Source organism: Phoxinus phoxinus, assembly GCF_949152265.1.
Source record: "Phoxinus phoxinus genome assembly, chromosome: 17".
NCBI lineage: Eukaryota > Metazoa > Chordata > Actinopteri > Cypriniformes > Leuciscidae > Phoxinus > Phoxinus phoxinus.
This window is the reverse complement of record NC_136892.1, coordinates 24912648-24933338: the sequence shown is the minus strand read 5'-3', so window position 1 is coordinate 24933338 and position 20691 is coordinate 24912648. Positions and strand designations below refer to the sequence as shown.

General features: G+C 37.6%; 1 protein-coding gene across 2 annotated transcripts in view; it reads left to right on the top strand.

Moving 5' to 3' along the window:
• The first annotated feature begins 652 nt into the window (after positions 1-652).
• specc1lb (sperm antigen with calponin homology and coiled-coil domains 1-like b) overlaps positions 653-20691 on the top strand; it is a 28309-nt gene continuing 8270 nt past the window's right edge. Inside the window, exons 1-13 of one of the 2 annotated variants that reach the window (XM_079586981.1) lie at positions 653-848; positions 7503-7683; positions 7820-7964; positions 8118-9769; positions 10591-10798; positions 11693-11766; positions 11929-12104; positions 12260-12423; positions 13394-13518; positions 16195-16273; positions 16567-16653; positions 17534-17699; positions 19348-19450. In XM_079586981.1, the coding sequence (XP_079443107.1) occupies positions 7540-7683; positions 7820-7964; positions 8118-9769; positions 10591-10798; positions 11693-11766; positions 11929-12104; positions 12260-12423; positions 13394-13518; positions 16195-16273; positions 16567-16653; positions 17534-17699; positions 19348-19450 (3123 nt within the window). In that variant the 5' untranslated portion in view covers positions 653-848; positions 7503-7539. Of the gene's footprint in view, positions 849-7502; positions 7684-7819; positions 7965-8117; positions 9770-10590; positions 10799-11692; positions 11767-11928; positions 12105-12259; positions 12424-13393; positions 13519-16194; positions 16274-16563; positions 16654-17533; positions 17700-19347; positions 19451-20691 lie in introns of both variants that reach the window. The other variant, XM_079586980.1, reaches the window with a different exon arrangement.

The window sequence follows — 20691 nt, the reverse complement described above, 5'->3', positions numbered from 1 at the left end:
ATAAGATATAAACCCAAGAGTTACACTGATTATACTTCAATGCTTTTTTCAAAAGGCTATGTCTATGTATGTTTATGCCTTTAGTTTTACAAAGCGCGCGGCTGATAACACTACGTCACGCAAAAAGACTACTTTTGTGAAGCCAGAAATCATAAAGGAAGGAGGTGCGTGTTTTTTTGTGCAAATTCATATATCACCAAGTAATTTGATGCAGGAATATCACTTGATATTAACAGATATAGGTTAACTATGATTTACGCTTAAATGTGTAGTTTGTAGTTTCTAGTAAGTGTACTAATGATAAAATATATTTTTTGCCTTAAGTTAACTGTAGCTAAGCTTTTCATTTAAAGTGACAGAATAAACTAACCGAATTAAAGCTTGAAGACTGTAGTCTTCTGTAACCTTTGTTTAGTGGTCCAGCTTTTTTAAACTATTAAGCTACTGCTATACTTCTACATAGAGCAATTGTTTTTGAAGTTACTAAACAATCATCCATTTATTTCCTCTTCTCCCACCACCCTACATATCCCTGCTTCACGTTTTTAGTTTTTAATACCAATCTTCAAGAAAATCATATTTTGTGCAAGACTTTTATTTTGAAAAATATAGCAATGTTACTGAAAAAAGGCGTGGCCGAATATTGTTCCCCGCTTCACACGTCGCGTTAGGCTTGGTTGTAGGACTGGGAAACACTAGCATCACTCCGCTGCCGGGGAGTCGGGAAACTGAGATTTTTTTTTTTTTTTACAAGATCAAATCGTTTATTTCGTTTTCTGTAATGATTACCTCAACTTGCTTTCATTCGGATACACCCTAGGAAGTTCTCCGAGTTCTAGGAGCGCAAGGTAAAAATGTAATTTAAGTTAATGTCTTCTCCTCGATCGATGTCGCTTGTTCTTCTGAATTGTGTCTCAGTTTGATTGTGGTCAGTTGTGTCAGGAAAGAGTAATTTAGGCCCACCGGGAGAATTTAAAACGTTTGTCATATATGGTAATATAACAATGTATCCTGCCAGTGTTTTTTCGTTTGATGTCATCAGTTATATCCTACAGTCGCAGTTTGCTTTGACAAGTTATGTCTTGATGGAAAAATAATGTTGTATTTGTCATAAGCGTAACTTTTATGTATGATATGTGAATTATGTATCCTAATATCAGCAGGCAGACACACACTTTGGTTGTCCATGAGTTTGATTTTGAAGCCACTAATCTCAAATTGTTTTATAGTGAGATTTATTAGATATGTTTGACAAGCACTTTAATAAGTGGTGATTTTGGTCCTGTCCCTCATCTGTGCACTTCTGTCAAATGTCATCATATTGATTTAATCCTATTAAATAGAGAAAATGTATTCATTAATAAACATTGTACTAAGCTATTCAATGGAATGCTATTTAGAATTGTTTTACATGTATAGCATGTCACACCACATGACATGTCAACTTCTCAAAATATGTTTTTTGCCAATATGTTTTTTTTTTTTTTGTCTGTATCAGTTATTTAAAAAGAAGAAGTCCAGTCCATCTTCAGAATGTGTCATTAATGGCAAGAAGATTTCCTGTAATGTTGTTGGGAATAGTCTCTGGCTCTGCTGAGTCTATGGCATCCATAGCTTTTTCCCATGAAGGCATTTGATGAGCTGGTTTGAATTGATTCTAGCAGGCAGCAGCACATTCCAGTCAACCCAACGCCCCCAAACATCCAAAGCATTTTGGGGAGTGCTTCAGGGCAGAGTATATGGGTAATGGCAAACCCTCATTTTGCATAAGGTTGTAAAAAATATTATTACAGTAGTAATTCTCTTGTTATTTTTTGTATTTTTTGCTTTGCCTTTTTATTGAGGATTTATCTCAAAAACATAGCTTGTTGATTAAATGGACTGCATGAAGTAGGCCTACTGTATGTGAATTTACTTAATTTCTGTTTTGTTTTAGGGGAAGGGAAAGGAATATTTTTCTTGGTCTGTAACAGATTCATGTCACTTTTATTGCATTCAGATTCAGAAGTCAAGACTTCCCACAGCTCAGCAGTGATTAAAATCATCAAAATCAATCAAAATTAAAGTTTAATTTAGCAATAATTTTTGTTCTAGCATAATTCTTGGTCAAGGTGAAGTGCGTCCAAGCTGATGGGATGTTAACTTGTTGTAGCTTATGTCCCTCTTGCCAGAGTCCTTTATCGCTGGCATATTTTGATGTGACGTCTTGAACTCCTTTAGGACTCTTTACTTTTCAGTTGATTCTTATGAAAATATTTTTAATTGAGGGTGAGACCAGATTTAGTCTCAAAGATTATTATTATCAAAGATAAACTTTTTTTTTTTACTTGCTTTTTTTTATTTTGGTGTTTTTCTCGCCCATGAATATTGCTGTGGTGTTGAATTGAGATTAAGCTTATTCACAAAGTTTGAACCAGACTTTGACACAGTCAAAAACAGCACTGTGTTTCGTTTGATGATTTAGATCTTTTATAACTATTTTGGCCGAAACGTAAAATTATTATTTTTTATGCTGTTTTGGCTGAATGTTTTTGGTTGTCGAAATTGCAGTGCGTCACTAGTCTTTTACAATCTAAAATAAAATAAAAAAATCCCTTCAACCTTCTCGGCAACGTCCCTTTTCAGAATCTAATCAATTCATGGTGAATAAAATAATATCCCGTCCTACAATTTTGTCTTCTCTTTGAATATCCTGTAGGGGTTGTGAAACCATTTTCCTGTTAACTTTAATAATTTCAAAACGTTATTTATGAAGTCAAAGAAACATTTCTAGTAGCTCATTTTTGCGTAAAATGTTGTAATATTTTCTTTATCTTTCTCATACGTTTTGGTCCTTCAATGAGCGCTTCATTAGAAATTCGTATTGGTTTTAACAGGTTTGGGTGGAAGCGACTGCCTGCATGCCCAGTGGGACGTCCTGTGGACCAGGCGGAGAGACGCTGACCCAGTTGTAACTCTCTTGAGCTGACTGCATTCTGCTTGATCACATTAGCAGCTCTCAGAGGAATGATTTCATTGAATGGAAGCTCTTATTAGTAGCGTCATGGTTTTAGACCCTTGTGATGTCTCACTTGATGGTAAAAAAAACCTTTAAAGGTAGTGTTTCCTAACTATGAGCCGTTTAGTGATTTTAATTTTATTTTATAGGTTTGTAGCTTATTCACAGGTTTTGCCCTCCTGCTGTTATAATTGCAGACTGTTCAGTGTGTGTATGTGTAATCAACTGTCCAAACAAACACATTCCTCCCATCAGGCTTCATACTGATGCTCAATTAACAAGCGGCTGCTGTGTCAGGTCTGCAAGGAATTTCCATTAGATGTGTGTCTAAAATAGCCCAAAGAGTAATCCAAACACGGAATTCGAGAGATATGGTGAAGAAATTGAATCCCTTGAACTTCACAGGACCATCTCGCCTGTTCTGCATATCAAACGGTTTGTTTAGGCAGAGCGTCAGTAGGTCAGGATTGTGGTCACCGTTTAGTGGGCCATTAGAGATGCCTGGATTGTTCTGTCCTGCTTGGATTCCCTCTCGAGAGAATTAGTTTTTGTTTTCAAAAGCTTCGTATTATTCCCCACAAGGTCCGCTTTCCTTTAATGTTTGAGAAAAAAGGCCGAACTTCACTGTGGCCTTCCTGTCAGACGGGGACAGACCAATGTCTTTACCACATGGATCTCCCTCTGCAATGCAACATCTGTTTTTGTGTGTGTGTGTGTGTGTGCGTGTGTGTGTGTGTGTGTGTGTGTGTGTGTGTGTGTGTGTGTTTTGTCTTATATTCCTATTTTCGCACATTTATTTCGAAGAGAGGGTCCATTTATTTATTTTTTACCCACAGCACTGGATGCATTTTCTCATCCTGCGCTACACACGGGCCAAATTACTTTCCCACCATGTTGCACATATTTAAGGCATTTTCTCACTCTGTCGCTTTCAAAGGTAAACCAACCACCCAGCAGGAAGTTTAAACATGACCATTAAGTCTAAAGGCCCAATCACACCAAGAAATATAACTTAGTTTAACAATAACTATATTAGCAAAGCATTCAACGAGCGATAACATTCTGTTATTATTAGCACGTTATAGTTGTTGTTCTTTGTGTGAATGGGCCCTAAAGAAAAGCGTGGTTTCGGAATGTTTATACATTTTCCGAATTTTGAAACATTTTGAAATTTTGTTTTACTGTAAAAAAGTGTTCTATCTGTTCCTATCAAAAGTGTGCCGCACGATTCCTGAAAAGCGAAGCCAAAACGTTTTGATCCTCCCCGTACAGTATAGGTAATAAAAACAGGTTCTGTTTTTATTTGAACATCTGTGTTGAGGTCACATAAGTTTGACCCATGCTTTTTTGCTTAAAGGTGAAGACCCAACTTTATGCATGTTTTGTAAGATTCCATCTGTCAAACACATTTTATTGGATTGTCCTGGACTTAATACAAGCAGAATGCTCTTTTATGAAGTTACTTCACTCAAGGACATATTTAATAAGATTATGCCTGAAAAGGTTTTGTATTTTATTTTATTTTATAATATTTTAATTTAAAAAAGCTTGTATAATATGAGTTGCTGTCTTTTTTTTTTTTTTTTTTTTTTTTTGTATTTATATGATATTTGTATTTTTGTAATTGAATTTTTGCCATGAAAATAGCTTTGAATGCTGACATGGCATTAAATAAAACAATCTGAATCTGTGTCGAGGACCACCTTCTGAACAGATGATCAGAGGCTTTCTTTATGTACCTGGAATGACCCTTGACCCCAAGAAAGTCATTGAAAGTCACACAATTCCTCCACATAGTCTGAGTTGAGTTGAAAGAGAAACCCACCCCCATCCCTTTCTATAACCTCTTTCCCATTGGCCAATGCCTAGACTAATTTTGGAGTCATAGAGTGTGATTCTTTGTTTTCACCTGAAATATTTAAAATGGTTTTAATTTTCTTGTTACCCGACACGAATTTGCTTGTGTGGTCCCGCATGTATGAGGCTGTGTGTGTTTGAATTGTTTTTAGAAGCATGTTGATGGATATGACTCTATGCTGAAGTGTTAGGGCGCTGCGGTTCAGCGCTCAGATTTGTGCAAATGCCCGGAAGCCGGTTTCATGCTGAACGCTGAAATCAAGTCTGGATGGAACGTTTTATGTGTGATGCCATGACCATTAAAGTTGTCCGCCATGACATCTCAAGTGGGAAGTTAACTCGGGCAACTAACTGCTCCGCTGAAGAATTTGACTGCAGAGTGTCTTTTCCCTTTAGGGCTTGTACAATTACATTTTTTCTTATTTTACTGAGAAAGAAAGTAACCATTACTATTGTGCACAACTTCATTGCTAATGCTTGTTAAGAAACACTCACTGGATTTTCTGTTTTATTTACGTTTTTTTCTCTTTACACTATTATCACTATAATGGAAGTTAGAATTAAATTTGCACATTTGTTGCATTTAAATATGAACGATATGGATGTCTATCCCCTTAAGCGGCACCCCCCTTTTTTTGAATAGACATGAAAATGCACATTCTGAACTTAAATGGTTGTATTTCAAGAATGCTTTGGAATATAGATGTAAGATTGGTCTTGTTTTAAAGAAGACATTTGGCAGATTTTTGTAGAAGTGAAATAAATTAAGAAAGTTAAACAAAAAAGTTGAGTTTATGAAAGTGTATATTAATATTTTATATAAAATATATATTTTCAAAACCTGGTGGACTCTAAAAATGCAAAAAAATCTAAGCCAAAAATCTGAACAAGTTGTGTTACTAATTTTAGGTTGATATCTCAAAAAATAAGCTATTTAAATTTAATTTTCATACAATTTATGAAGTAGACATCCTATTCAGAAGTAGTATTGGAAGTTTGGCAGATTTTGAAATGAATTCAACCTCTAAGAAACACAAAAAGAACACGCATGTGCATTATAGCTCGCTGCCACATCACAAATGGTGAATCTATAATTTTTTTCTTTATATTCAAAACATTTTCAGACTTTTTTTTTCTAAAAGAATTGAATGGATGCTATCTTTTGAACTCTTGGCATGAAAACAAACTGAGGTTTATACCATTCTTTCATGATTTTTCATGTTCATCACTATTTCAAAATAAAGGTCTGAACACGCCTTAGGAGTATGAAAATATTCTTGTTGCAAATTGATAAATTACAGCTCCTCTGTAATTTATTTGGAAAATCAGTCACCAAATATGTAAACTAGAGATTGTAAGCTTTCAAATGATATATAGTTTGTCAAGAGATTAGTTTAGGTTTAGTATAGGATATTACTGTTTTAAATATGTAATGGCTGTATATATGCCAGCCAATATAATGGGCTATATTCTTTCAGTAAGCATGAGGACTGAGAGTTGTGGTCTGGAGTTGGGTGTGGTGCCTTTTGTTTTGACTCCTCTTCAAACATATCAACTTAAAAGACTTATTCAGAAAAATGGGGGTGTTTAGGCTGGTGTCTATCTTGGCATTCCTCATCTATTTGCCATCAGAGTATCCAAATCGCTGTAGTTTCGATTTGCAAAGAGAGCCCACATAGGGGCAAGTAAAGTGTCAGCGTTCACTAGCTGCTTGAGCATGCACTGGAGTCTCTGGTTCTTGATTTCTAGTAGTTACATCAACATGAGTACACTTATACTTGCACAGACCTTACTTCTAGACCTCTGTTGCCCTTAAATTTATGATTTTTTTAATAGCTAATTAACCTTTATAGATGGGCTATGGTATTTTTACAAGCTTATTAAGACATTATAGATGATTATATATTACTAGTGTGGACCATCTTCACAAGTATACTGTGAAGGAAATTTACTATATAAATTCATAGAGCTGCTGTGTTTTTTCTAGCCTCAGACATAGCCCTGTTGCTCTAGACTTTTAAAGCCTTTTAAGGCTTGACGCAGTTGGTCAGCTCTTCCAACGGGCCTGGCCTCCACCCATGATGATGTGATAAGAGAGGCAGTTCCATCCTCTTCTGACTCTCCTCCAATCACGCAGTGTTGTGTGCATTCAAACACTGACCAATGACTGCTTTTCCCTAAAGTGTCTGAGTTTACAGTGTGTGTGAAGCTGCATAAATAGAGTCCTCTGGGGCCGTTATGTTACATTACAACTGTCTAAAAGCAAAAGCATAGACTTGTACATAATGTGTTCCCCGAGGAAAATAACCAGTGCCGGAGTAAGGTAATGAGATATTTCTATTTAAGCTGTGCATAATTAAATGCTATTGAATGCTACTGGGCAAAAAGATAGGTCTGAGAATAAATGATGTGACCGTGATGTCTTTATGATGTATATTTTAGTCTATGGCTGGGTTTACTTAGCACTGCATGCCTCTAATGTTCAGTAACTTCTTTCTTTAACACTTTTGTATTTTCTGAAGGAGTGGGGTATTTTAAATTGTCATCAAATATAAACTTGTTTTGCATTTTTGTTTGTTCCATTTGAATCTGTGTAAATACAGCCAAATTTATCCAAACGACTCCTCGTCTGCTTTCCTTTATTTAGATTACGCTGTAAATGTATCAGGAACTTGGAGCCAAGCATGAAAAAGGCGACCAAGCCCACGGCCGCCACCTCCAGAACTTCAGCGGGCACTAAGGCCCCAGGCAGACCAGAGGGAAGCAGCATTATGGGCACAGGTGGCAAGATGACAAACAAAACCCATAGTGCAGCTCCACTGTCTAAGGTAACTGTTTAGTATGGAGAAATTGGAAACATGTTTTTAATCATTATAAATATGTTGAACCAAGTGCCAGCTAAGAATGTTAGCTTGTGATTTGTCTGTAACAGATCATTAACTTAATGTTTTGCATGCTAACCAGGCAAAGAGCAATGATGATCTCCCAGCGGTCAGTGCAGGAAGTGGAGCAGTGTCCATTAGCAACAGTAACACTACTGCTAGAAACAAGAGAGGAACCTCCTCTCAGAAGATCAGCAGCACTGAGACCAGGTCCAAGACCAGTTCAGGTAGCGCCAAGCATTACCTTGGTTCTGAAGATGTTAAAGAAAAAGTGTGTTGCAAAATTACTTAGATACCCACAACACCGCTAATGAAATGTCCATAATAATTATGTAGTTGTAGAATGTTTCAGCTTACAACTTTTTTTTTTCTTATTGTAGGTCTTTCAGGAAGGCGTGCCATGTCATCCACAGCCAAGGATCCAGGCACAACCCGAGAGAACTTGCGAGAACGAACCAGAGCCAGTACTGCCAAAAAGCCCGCCGGACCCACTGATGCCATGCCTCAGAAGCGGTCACGATGCCATACTGTAGCTGAAACTGAGTCTCGCATGAGCAAATCTCGCTCAGACAGCCAGATAACCCATAAAGCAGTGCTGGAGTGTCAAGTGAACGACCTTCTGGGGTTAGCCAAGAGCAAAGATCTGGAGATCCTCCATCTCCGCTCTGAACTTAGATGTATGAAGGCCCAGCTTGGTCTGGAAGAACTTGAAGCCCCTGATCCAGAACAAGGTTCTCAAGAAACCAAGCAGCCTCAGGAGAAAGATGTTTCTCCTGTGATCAGTGCCACTGATGTGGAGTCCACTCTCCTCCTTCTCCAAGACCAGAACCAGGGCATCCTTGATGAGCTAAATATGCTGAAAAGTGAAAACCGAATGCTGAAGGATCGCCTCAATGCTCTTGGCTTCTCTCTGGAGCACCGTTTGGACAGCCCTAACAAAGGTTTGCGTTGCCCGTCCCTTAGTCCTGAGCCTGTAGCTTCCGGCAGCAGTGGAGGTCAGCGTGAAAGCAGAGGATGTAGCTTGCGCACCTCTTCTGCAGAAGGCTCTGCTCAAGGCTCTACCGAGGACCTTCTGTCAGAACCGAGACGTGTAGGTTCTCCTGATGCAGTGGACAGTGAGTGCAGTGAGGCCTACCAGCCAATCACCTCCAGTGATGATGCTCTGGACGCGCCCTCAGGTTGTGGATCGTCTTCTGAATCAGAAGGAGGCCCACCGAGCCGGGAAAATTCCCACAGGGGCAGCAGCGGGAACACCAGCGAGGTTTCCGTGGCCTGCCTGACTGAGCGAATCTATCAAATGGAGGAGAACCAGCACTGCACTTCAGAAGAACTCCAAGCCACCCTGCAGGAGCTTGCTGATCTGCAGCAGATCACACAAGAGCTGACCACGGAGAACGAACGCCTGGGCGAGGAGCGCGCCATTCTTGTCGACTCCCTCTGTCAACAAGGGGAGCGTCTGGAACTGTACGGAAGACAGCTGGACTACTTCCGGGGCCTTCTTGACGAGCACCGGGTGGCGTATGCCAAGGATGACGAAGATGCCAAAAGCGGGCGCTATGTGGAGCTGGAGAGGCGCTATGCTGAGCTGAACGAGGGCTCGCATTTTGAGCGGGAGCAACTGCTGGGTGTGCAGCAACAGCTAAGCAGTGCTCTCAAGATGGCGGAACAGGAGAATGCAGAAGCCCAAGGCCTGATGGCAGCATTGAAGGAGCGTGTCCATATGGCAGAGAGAGCTGTGGAAATGGAACGGAGGGAGCGCGCCGTCGCCAAAGCGGAGTTGGAAGCGCTGAGGGTGGTGTCTGAGGGGGAGCAGGTGGAGCTGAACCGCTGCAGAATCCAACTTGAGCAAGAGAGGCAGAGAGTGGCCCAGCTCCTCTCCATCCACAACGCTGGGGATAAGACCGACATACGCCACCTGCTGGACAGCGAGAGATTAGACAAGGAGCGTGCGGAGGCCAAAGCAGCTCAGCTACAAGAGGAACTGGGGCACACGCGCAGTGAAGCTGCCCAGCTACAGGAGGCAATTAGTAAGGTGAAATTGACAAACACATATCTTTGATTATTTGAAGTTGTCTTAAACCGCGCCTGAGGTCTGAAAATGTGCTACATTTGATAAAGAACTTATTTCACAACTGTTAAAAAAGTATGTTCTATGTAGTATGGATAAAATTCAGACGTACTACATCTGCCATGTTGACACTGTCATGTGACTTAAGCCATCAACTCCTCTCCTGTGGCCTCATGAAATAGTATGATCATCAAATCCACACTTTAGAATCTCGCCAGAAGTAGTAGGTCATCCTAGAACAGTTTGTCTACTGTTATGAATACTATGAATTCTAACATACTCTTTTCACACACTGTTTTTTTTTTGCCTACTATATAGTAGGGAAGTAGGGATATTCGGACACAAGGGACTACATCCGGCTATTCTCTGAGTAGGTAGTTATTTCTTTAAGAAAAAAAGTACATTCTATAGTATGAATGTAATCCGGACAAACTCCGTTCGTCATGTTGTCATTATCATGTGACCTAACTGTGTCAGTTGCATCGATTCACTGCCATTCATAAATCCTCTCCCGTGGCCTCATGGGATAGTAAAGTGTCCATCATATGCACACTTCAGAACCTCGCCGGAAATAGTAGGTCATCCAGGTACTTTTTTCGTACTCTTTTATGAGTGCTGTGAATTTCGACATACTACTTTTGTCACATCCTGAATTCACATATTGAATCTCCAGGTTAACTAGTACATTTTCCAACATGTATTGGCAGGTTTTCCTTCTGCTTTGTCTTTAGCCGATTACATGCCTGATGTATCCCTGCTAACATGTGTCCTTGTGTTCGCTATAGCTTGAGGGTGAGTTCCGAGCGTTTCGTGTCGATATCCAGGCACAGTTAGCGGAGCAGAAGCGGCTCCTGGAGCAGCAGTGCTCTGAGCTGGAGGAGAAGGATACAGAGATCGCTGACATGAAGGAGACCATCTTTGAGCTGGAGGATGAAGTCGAGCAGCATCGGGCTGTCAAGCTTCATGACAACCTCATCATTTCCGATCTGGAGAGTAAGTCACAATTATAGAATGGTTTCCATGGCTACTGGTCACTTAACACTATTTATATGTAATTGACACATTCAATATATTTATACAATTATATTTAATTGATGTATAAAAAAATACTATATATATATTTAACAAAATTATATATTTATCAAAAATATTGTGCCAAACAATTCTTCAGAGCTAAGGCCCGTTCACACCAAGGACTTACAATAACGATAAAGATATAATTCTAAAAATCGTTAAATAGAAAAGAATAGAAAAGTCCACACGACAACGATGATGATAGCAGCACAGAGAAACAATATCATTGGAAGCACTTTCAGAACGTTTTTTTTTTTTCAGCTGATGAGCGATTAAAACATTGACAGCCAATCAGAATTCAAGTGGTAGGCGACAAAACTGCAGCACGCGCTTGCAATAAACAAAATGATATTGTACGTTGGTGTGAATGCTAATATATTGATATAGTTATTGTTCTGGGTGTGAATGGTCCAGACTGAAGAAAAAATGATGTAAGAGAGATCTCAAGTAAAGAATTGTACAGAAAACCATTCTCTATGTATGTAACACACATTTGTCTGGTGTTGACCAGATGCCCACAGTTTTGTTTTCATTATTTTGTAGTTATGCAGGCTGTCCACATAGAGGCGGCATCGAGCTATCTGAGTATGAAATACAGACATTATCCTGATTTAACATGTTTAGCTTTCAGTTTCATTTTATTGGAATGATAGTTTTACTGTATGTATTACCAAAAATCAATACTAAAAACATATTTCAAAAGATAGTATAAAATTGTATAAAATTAGGCATTTGAATAAAATAACATTTCAGCAACACATTAATGAACATTTAACTTATAAATCTGTATTTATTTCTGCCGTTTCCCCTCAGATTCCATCAAAAAGCTTCATGATCAGAAATATGATATGGAGAAGGAGATTAAGGTTCTTCACCGTAAATTGCGGGTAAATTTTCCCTTTTTATGTGCTGTGTTTGCACTGTATATATCAGGGTTATAGTAATTGTAATCTTAAAGATGGTTTGAAACTCCATCTTTGTGACTTTTCACCCAAGAAATGATCTCCATGATTCTCCGAATGAATTTAACTGACACCTGTCACTCACAGGAGGAATCAGCCGAGTGGCGTCAGTTCCAAGCTGATCTGCAAACGGCCGTTGTCATCGCCAACGACATCAAGTCAGAAGCTCAGGAGGAGATTGGAGACATGCGGCGCCGCCTACAGGAAGCTCAGGAGAAAAACGAGAAGATGAACAAAGAGCTGGATGACCTAAAGAGCAAGAAGTAAGAGAAGATGTAGTGTAGATTTACAACCCAGGGTAAATGTGTTGTGACTACAGGGATATTGATACTCGGACACAGGTTGTGTTGATTGTGATTGTATGTGAAAATATTTGCAAATGCAGGATACTTGAGTGTCAGGGTGTCTTGTTTTACAGGCAGGAAGAGGAGCGTGGTCGTGTGTATAATTATATGAATGCCGTGGAGAGAGACCTGGCTGCGCTGAGGCAAGGGATGGGCCTTAGTCGACGTTCCTCCACTTCCTCTGAACCATCGCCCACCGTCAAAACACTCATTAAGAGCTTCGACAGCGCCTCGCAAGGTTCACAAAACATGCAGATTTATGCATTCTCATATTTGGGGTTGTGTGGCTTATTGTTTGTAGATCTTTGCTGGTAAACAGAATGTTGTTGGTTGTTCGAACCCCACAAGGGTGATTGCGCTTGCAAGTGTTCTGCAGGTCGCTTTTGATAAAGAAATTACAAATTAGTAATATGATATACTAGGATGTAGGGCTGCACGATTATATTGAAATAAAATCGATATTGCAATATGGTTTAGTGTGATTGTCAAATTGTGCAGGCTGCGATATAATGTAATAAGAGCTACAGGTTTCAGAGTGAAGCGCAGTGTTTACACACCTGATGTCATGAGCTGCATGCGTGTAAATGAACGAAGTGCTGCATTTCACTTCATTTTTATGTGCCGGCAACCCATCAAAATAAAAGCTTGATGGATTACTGTTTGAAAATGAAGAAATAAAAATGTAAACATCATTATTGTAATTTTACAGTAAAAAAAAAAAGCATTTTTATTTTTGCCATTTTTTTTCTTATTTTTTTACAGTGCAATAGTATTATTATTATTATTACTACTACAATATATGTATTTGTTTATTAACAATATCACAATTAAATCACAATAATAATTAGTAATTTACAGTATTACTACTGTAAAATACCTCCATTACTGTACAATAAAAAAACAGTAATTTGATTTAAAAAAAAAGAAAAAAAAAGAAACAGCAATTAACTCATTGAATGAAATTGTTATGTGGAAAAACTGAAATAGTACTGTATACGGTAGTAATAGTAAAATGTACTCAGTTTTATCTACAACTAAAAAAAAAAATTCACCCCACTCACTCTAGAATGATTCATTGTTTTCAAATTGTTAGTGTTATTCCAGTATCGTGCAGCCCTACTAGTCTGCAAATATATGAAGCCATATATATTATCTTTTACAAGTCGCATGATCTCTGTGTCCGTTTGTTCATCCGTCTCTCTGTACAGGTCCTGTTCCATCCAGTCCGGTTGCTGCTGCTGTTGCTGTTGTTGCTGCCACCGCTATTTCCAGAACCCCCCTCAGTCCCAGTCCAATCAAAACCCCTCCAGCCGCTGCTGTCTCTCCTATACAGGTATAAACAATCAGTACTAACTAATGGATGGATATAGTCCTATAACCAAAACCTTAAAATACATGAGTAGTTTATATCAGGTTATAAATATAATACAATAGTGTTATATGTATCACAATAAAGTTATTTTTGCTGGCTATTCAACCCCTAAATTATTTATATATTACATAATGATGTAATAATGTCTCTTTTTATTTTTTAGCTCTTATTTTGTTTTAAACTTCAAACAAAAAGTAAGATTCTGCATAACAAATAATTTAAAAGTTTGACATCAAGTATTATTTAACCTTCATCTAAAACAAATTAATCAAAACAGTTACACTACCGTTCAAACTTTTGGGTCAGTAAGATTTTATAATTTAGAAAGAAATCTCTTTTGCTCACCAGTAAAAACAGTAATATTGTGAAATGTTATTAGAATTTAAAATAACTTAAATTATTTTATTATATTTTTTTATCACATATTTTTTATGTTCTATTATAATATTTTTTTTAAATGTCATTTATTTAATTATTCATTCTAATGCTGATTTGCTGCACAAGTAACATTTCTTATTATTATTATTTATTAAATTTTTTATCAATTGAATGCATCTTTGCTGAATAAAAGTATTAATTTCTTTACTGACCCCAAACCTTTAAACCTTTGTAAAATAGCCTCATGTTAATAGTAAACTGACTTTGCCGTGGGATAGATGGGTCTGTGTTCGATAGATGCATTAGGACGGATCTCTGAGCACTCTAGCAGATGTCTGGATTCTTCTCTATGGGGATTTTCTGACCTAACACCCCTGTCTGTCAGATGAGATCTCCAGACCGTGTGTGTGTGGGGGGGGTGGGGTGGGGGGTGGGGGAGCTGGAGTAGGGCTTTCCTTCTTTTTCTCTCCCTCTGTCCTCCACGGATGTCCTTTGCAGTGTTTCTCTTTTTGAATGGGACATAGAAGTCTCCTCAAAATGTGCCAAAACAGGATGTTTTTGTAAGAACAGACAAAAAAATAAGACAGTTTGACGTACTTTGAGTGCTAAAAGTTTGAGGCACCGAGATTTTGTTTGTTTGTTTATTTGTGGTGAATTTTAGTTTTAGAACATGATGTTCTATGGACATGAAATCACGCAGCTTGAAGCGAAAGTTCACATTTGAACATCCAATTTGAGATAAAACAGTAAAAAAAAAGAATCCCTGAAGCAGGACCAGAAAATCACTTTCTTGGGCATGGGCCAATGAAATAGAGGTCTATTGTCTATTGCCTATTGCAGTCTATTGTCTATAAGGCAATAGACCTCAGTCAGTGTAGCGCCATAGTTCATTTTTGACAGGAATGAAAACGAGGTTGTGAGAGATAGAATACAGTGCGTCACACAGTTGTTTAACAACATACTTTTTGCTCAGCTGACCGAACAAAAAAACGTACCATTGTAATGACTGTACGCCTATCCCTCACAGCCTCATTTTCATTTGCGTTAAATTCAATACGGCGTCTAACCTTACTAAGGTCTATCACCCTCAGCATCATGGCGGACGAGTTTTGTTCGGCAAGCTCGACTTGTAAAATATTTAAAAATCAAGTTCAATTTTGAGATCTTTGATTTGTTACGTGGCTTTAGAATCAAATTGTAACGATGTTCAAGTTCAGGGAAGAAGGAGGCGGGAACTTTTAATCACCAAATCACCAAAATAAACAAAACCAACCAAAAGAAGCGTCAGCCCCTCATGGACGACTGCCCCATATAAACATAATAAAACGCAACATAACATCCCAGGTCCGGTCCTCTCTTGTCTCCACTGTCGTCACTCCTACTTTTTTTCCTTCCGGAGCTCTTCCGTGAGACTCGAGACCTGTGTGTTGCGCAGGTGTCGCTCATTAACATTTGCTCAACTGGCCTCGCTTCGCTCCCACAGTTCTCAGCCCCATCCTCATTCACGCCACAGACAAATCTTGTTTCACATTTTCAATTTAGGTTTTCAGGTTGATGTCGAGTTGATTATAGATTATATTGTGTAGACATAGACAATATGAAATGAACTCCTATCATATGACCAAATAGGGTATTTAATATTTACTTTTCTGAAGGCAAAATTATGTAGGCATTCGTTCTTTTTCTCTCACCGGCAGAAATAATACTAGCACTAGAAAAATAGTTGTAGCATCCCTGTCCCAAAGGTCCACAGAGAAATGAGAACGAGATGTGTAACTTGCATAAGGTTTTTGAAATTGTCAATTGTGTTACATAAAGCTATAATGTTCTTTCTGCAGACAGCCAATATTTTCTTACTTAGGCATGATTGTATTTGTGAAATTGTGTTATTGGGCACAAGAAACAGCCTTGAATTTTTCTAGAAATGATATTTACCGACCATTTGTCTTTGCTAGGAGTGGACTGTTTATCCAATTAGGCTGTGAAAAATACAGTGCTTTAAAAGCGTCAATAATTCACACCTCACTTTGTTGATGTGTTGACCACCTGAGCTCCATACTTCATTGAATTTATTAAAGTTGTGTGGTGAGCTAGGGCTGAGTAATATATATTGTATATTTATACGATTTTGCTTTTCTAAAAAACAGCAACATCATAGAACATCATAGATGTTCATGAGACTAGACTTGCAATCCTTGTCTCATGATTTGTATTTTTGTACTAAACATTTTCGTTTTGTATTGGCGTACTATTTTACAGCGACACACGATGAGCTCAGCCAAACCTCTGTCATCAATGCTGGACAAGAGGTCGAGCTACACGGACCTGAGCATACCAGGTGAGCTGACGTTAGTCACACTGGAAATCTAACTCATTGATCTTTCAGTCTTCCCTCAGTCCGGTCTGATCTAGTTATTCAGAGGCCACCTCAAGAGTTAAAGGTCATGTGTAATCGTGCTGTACCGTTTCCCTCAGGCTTAACATTTGCTGTTAATGACCAGAGAGTGTGTGCCAGACCTTGAGGAGGAAGCAGGATATTTATTTTAGAAGAGCACAAGCTTAGTCATGCCGCATAAAGCCTGTTATTCTTTTTCATGATTGTATGTGTGATTTCATGTAATCCAATAGCAGACCACCTCCTCCGGACCTCACCTGTAACGCGCCCCGGCTGCGGCCTCCAGAGGATGACAAACATGGACTTGAATAAATCCATATCAGGTACATTTGGACCTTGAGTACTCGTTCTGCAACAACTAGTCAAGTACTCGACTATACAGTTTCTCATTATCTCGTCATTAAAGAGGTAGTTCACTTAAAAATTATTCACTCACCCTCACGTTGTTTCAAACCCATAAGTCTTTTGTTCATCTTTGGAACACAAATGAAGATATTTTTAATCAAATTTGAGAGATTTCTGTCCCTCCATTGAATGTCTATTCACCCAATACTTTCAAAAACGTTCATAAAGAGATCGTAAAATAAGATTAATCCAAGTCTTCTGAAGAGACACGGTCGCTTTATGATGTACAGATTTAATTTGGGCTTTTTTCACATAAAATCTACATCTTTTATCTATAAAATGATAAAAAGGGGAAAAAAAGTTGGCACACCAAAGTCGATCAGTGAACATAAACTGAAGCTCAACCGCACTTGCTTGACACGTGAGAACAAACCTCATTGGTTTTTGCGGAACCTCAAACTTGCTGCATAATGCGTGAATGAACCTCATTGGTTCTTATGCCTTTGCTTCCATGACCAAGTTTGAATGCTGTAAACATGGTTCACTGATCAATGTTTATTTGTGAATAAAAACCTATGTAAATAAATCTGTTGTTCATCATATAAAGCAATCGTGACTCTTTGGGAGACTTGGATTAAACTGCTCCATTCCAATGGGTTTGTTTTATGATCTTTTTATGAAAATTTTGAAGCGTCAGAGTTTTGGGTGAATAGACTTTAAATTGAGGGACAGAAATCTCTCAGATGAACGAACATCTTATGGATTTGGAACGACACAAGGGTGAGTAATTAATGACATAATTTTAATTTCCCTGTAACATCATTGAAGGTGTAATGATTTTCATAACGTCCTTGTCAGTTTCTGGCAGAAGCAGCGAAGAGTTAAAGAGAGATTTGTCGGTGACAGACACATCAACGCCATCGTCAATCATCGCTTTGGGCTCGTCTTCACCACAGCTTTCTTTGTCTTCAAACTCGTCCTCCCCGACCGCCTCCGTGACGCCCACCACACGAGGACGTTTACGGTAAGCAGCAGACCTTCCTTGTTTGTCAGTATGCCTCCATCTCTTTATGTTCATCTCTGCTCTGGCTCTTCTTTTGTTGACTTTCTAGAAGACTCTTACTCGCTGTCAGGTTTGCCAGATGTCTCACTGTTTCACACTCTATCTCTGTCTCTGTCTGATCACTGCGGTGTTGACAGGCCAGTGTTTCGATAATGGATGTCACTCGTTTACCTGTCCTGAAACCTGACCGTGGGTCCACCGTGGCTTTTGAATAGGCCATTGGAGGAAGACGAATCATTCTGCACTTTCCTTTATTATCAGAGCATTTCCTTCTGGTCGTAGCATTAACTTCCTTACTGGAAAAATCCAGCTAGAACCAACTTCTGATGGTAGCTGGTTTTGCTCCATTTATGCATGAAGGAAAAATATAAATATTTATTTAAGAATATAATATTTATTTATTAATTTTTTCCCCAATTTATTTATTTTTTATTATTATGTATATATTATAATTGATATTATTGTTATTTTTATATAGTGTCAAATCCAAATCAAGTGCTAACTGGTTGAAACTGGACATTTATGCATTTGGGGAAAATATGTATAAATAAATATAAACATTTCATTAATAATATAATATCTATTTATTTATTTTCAATTACATTTTTATTTGTACTATTATATAGTGTCAAATCCAAATCAAGTGCTGGCTGCTTAAAATTGGACATTTATGCTTGAGGAACAAATTTATATATATATACAGTGCTATGCATAAGTTTAGACACCCATGCTAAAGTTGACTAAAAAGAGGAATAAAAAATCATCTTTTGGAAATTGAACTTAATGCCTTAATTTAAAAAAATAGGAAAAATCCAACCTTTAAGGACACCAATTTTCTTTGTGTTTTCAATTTTCAGGCTAACTGAAATAAAACCATGCCAATCTCTAGGTATGGTGAAGGCTATGTGATGATGTGGGGCTATTTTAATTCCAAAGACCAAGGGAACTTTATCAGGATGCAGAGTATCCTGGATCCATATAGTAACTGGCCTTTAAAAATAAAAATCTGCCTGCCTCTATGGGAATTTAACATAGGGGTGTCCAAACTTATGCACCCTGTATTTTAAGGAAGAACATTTATTTATTTACGATACATTATTCATTCACAAAGAAAATTGGTGTCCTTAAAGGTTGGATTTTTCCTATTTTTTTAAATTAAGGCATTAAGTTCAATTTCCAAAAGATGATTTTTTATTCCTCTTTTTAGTCAACTTTAGCATGGGTGTCTAAACTTATGCATAGCACTGTATATATATATATATATATATATAATTTATTTATTTACACACACACTTTTATTATTTATTTTAAAGGTTTTATCATTTTATAATTATTATACACTTCATTTCTGTGTGCCTTTCATTCATATTAATAAACCTTAAAATTGTTTCCTTCTACAAGTCAGATTATCTGTTTTTACAATACAGAATCATTGATCAATGTATTAATAGTTACAGTGTCAGAAACATCTTAAGGAAGTTGGTGCATCTATCAGGTGACTGCAGCTTGGTAGAATTTCCACAAAAAAAAAATGAATGATAGTTTTTGCTATTAAAGTTGAGTCCAATACAAAGGAACTGTGCTGTTAAAGTGATTGATGTCTCTCCAGAGAGGAAAGGAAGGACCCTCTGTCTGCGTTAGCCAGGGAATATGGAGGATCCAAGAGGAACGCTCTGCTCAGGTGGTGCCAAAAGAAGACTGAGGGTTATCAGGTACATGTTGTTTTTGTATCTACATTTATTTGAGTCACTTGTGATATTAATATAGTCATGAACAATATATATTGAGAGCATATCGGTATGAGCTAATTTTAGCTGCTTTTTTATTTTCGGTCTGATTAGGCAAATATTAGACGTATTATTATCAAATAAATATTAATGCATTTATAAGATTGACCATCATATTGGTTATTGGTCATACTGTAACATGAAATTATATATTTACCCCTATCAATTATATATATTGGTCTGAGGTGAAAAAACTAAACTCTCACACACACACACAAATTACAACCACAAATTAAAGACCAGTGTATAAACAGTACCAATTTATTTTTTTCTTCTTCATGAAATTAATACTTTTTTTCAGCTAGGATGCATTCAATTGATGAAATTTAACAATAAAGACTTACATTGTTACAAAAATGTTTCTCAAGCAGCAAATCAGCATATTAGTATGATTTCTAAAGGATCATGTGACACTGACGACTGGCGTAATGGGTACACAGGAATAAATTACATTTTATAATGTATTAAAATAGAGAACTTTAAAAAGTTTTAATAATATTTCACAATGTTACTGTTTTTACTGTATTTTTTTATCAAATACGTACAACAGTCGTGAGCATATTTATGAATGTAAATATATACACATACAGTGGTGTCCAAAGATTTTCACCATTGAAATAGTGAAAATGCTTCATAATGCAGTTTAATATATAAGCTTTTTTGTTCTTTGTTCAGTGTAGCTTAAAATTCTTGAATTCACTTGTCAATTTCACAGTTGTCAGCATTCAGGTATTCGTGTTTGAGTGCGTTTGATTTTTAAACAGAACGTGACCATGCATAAAACACAAATTCATTTTCTATCGCAATGACTCCTCTGTCTTCAAGCATAAAAATGTTTACCATTCAGAGAGGGTTTTAGACCATGATGTTACCATGGTTTCCCTCAAGCCAGGAAGTGTGCTACATTTCTCTTGCTTCATGTCACAAACAGAAAACCTCTCAGCCAATCAGAGCACATAACCCTTGTTGGCACAGATTTGGGATTTTGATAAACCGTGTGATTTAAAGTCGTTTTTTCTTTTGATTTAGATTTTTCTCTTTTATCGCCTCAGTACAAGTACAACTTTCCCCCTTTCAGTTTGGTAGTTTCTTTTGTCTTTTTGACACCACACTCCCAAAACCCCACAGTCTCTGTCTCTTCCTTTCTCTCTAAATCTTTGTCTGTC